Source organism: Acanthisitta chloris, unplaced genomic scaffold (genome assembly GCF_000695815.1).
Source record: "Acanthisitta chloris isolate BGI_N310 unplaced genomic scaffold, ASM69581v1 scaffold30939, whole genome shotgun sequence".
NCBI lineage: Eukaryota > Metazoa > Chordata > Aves > Passeriformes > Acanthisittidae > Acanthisitta > Acanthisitta chloris.
Genome location: NW_008693560.1, coordinates 2,162 through 3,018, shown reverse-complemented (window position 1 = coordinate 3,018; position 857 = coordinate 2,162). Strand labels below are relative to the sequence as shown.

The following is an 857-nucleotide window of genomic DNA, read 5'->3' as shown; positions in this document are numbered from 1 at the left end:
GAGATCCCACCAAAGGACACCTGGGACCCACAAAAGACACCTGAGATCCCACCAAAGGACACCTGGGACCCAAAAAAGACACCTGAGATCCCACCAAGAGACAACTGAGACCTCCAAAACACACCTGGGGCTCCTCAAATCCTTCTGGAACTGTCCAACCCCCCCAAGAACCTCCCAGAACCAACTTGGGACCTCCTGAACCTTCTTGGTGATGGTCATGGAGGATGATGGTGGAGGAGGAGGAGGAGGAGGATGGGTTGATGGGGATGATGATGGTGATGGGTTGATGATGATGATGACGGGTTGATGATGATGATGGTGATGATGATGGTGATGGTGATAATGATGATGATGATGATGGTGGTGATGGATTGATGATGATGATGGTGATGGGTTGATGATGATGATGGAGATGTGTTGATGGTGATGACCATCACCTGTTGATGGAGATGATGTTGGATGGTGGAGGAGCACAATGATGGATGGTGGAGGATGACGATGATGATGATGATGGTGATGATGATGATGATGATGATGGACACCATCTCCGTCTCCTCACTGGGTGGGCAGGACTGTCCAGTCTGGATGGGTTGGGGATGGACCTGGTGGGATCTCCACGGTGAATGGAGCTGAGATCCCCTGAGCTCTCCAACCCTTCGTGTCCTCTGATCCTCCTCTCACCTCTGGGCACCTCCAAGGGGATGTCCTCAGCCTGGGCAGACTCGGGCTGAGCCTCCAAGGAGGGCACTGGCGGCTCCTCAGAGGGTCCTGAGGGCGCTGGTGGCTTCTCAAAGGCTTCTGAGGGCACTGGTGGCTTCTTAGATGGTTTTGAGGACACTGGTGGTTTCTTGGGGGGG

The 857-nt window shown here is 53.6% G+C and overlaps 1 protein-coding gene across 1 annotated transcript in view; it reads right to left on the bottom strand.

Annotated features, from left to right (window-relative positions):
• Positions 1 to 437: 437 nt before the first annotated feature.
• Positions 438 to 857, bottom strand: part of LOC103810220 (repetitive proline-rich cell wall protein 2-like) — a gene marked incomplete at its 3' end in the record, with an annotated part of 1,292 nt that continues 872 nt past the window's right edge. Inside the window, exons 2-3 of the mRNA XM_009083114.1 lie at positions 692 to 847; positions 438 to 602 (exon numbers count right to left, since the gene is read on the bottom strand). Coding sequence (XP_009081362.1) covers positions 438 to 602; positions 692 to 847 — 321 coding nt within the window. The remainder of the gene's footprint in view (positions 603 to 691; positions 848 to 857) is intronic.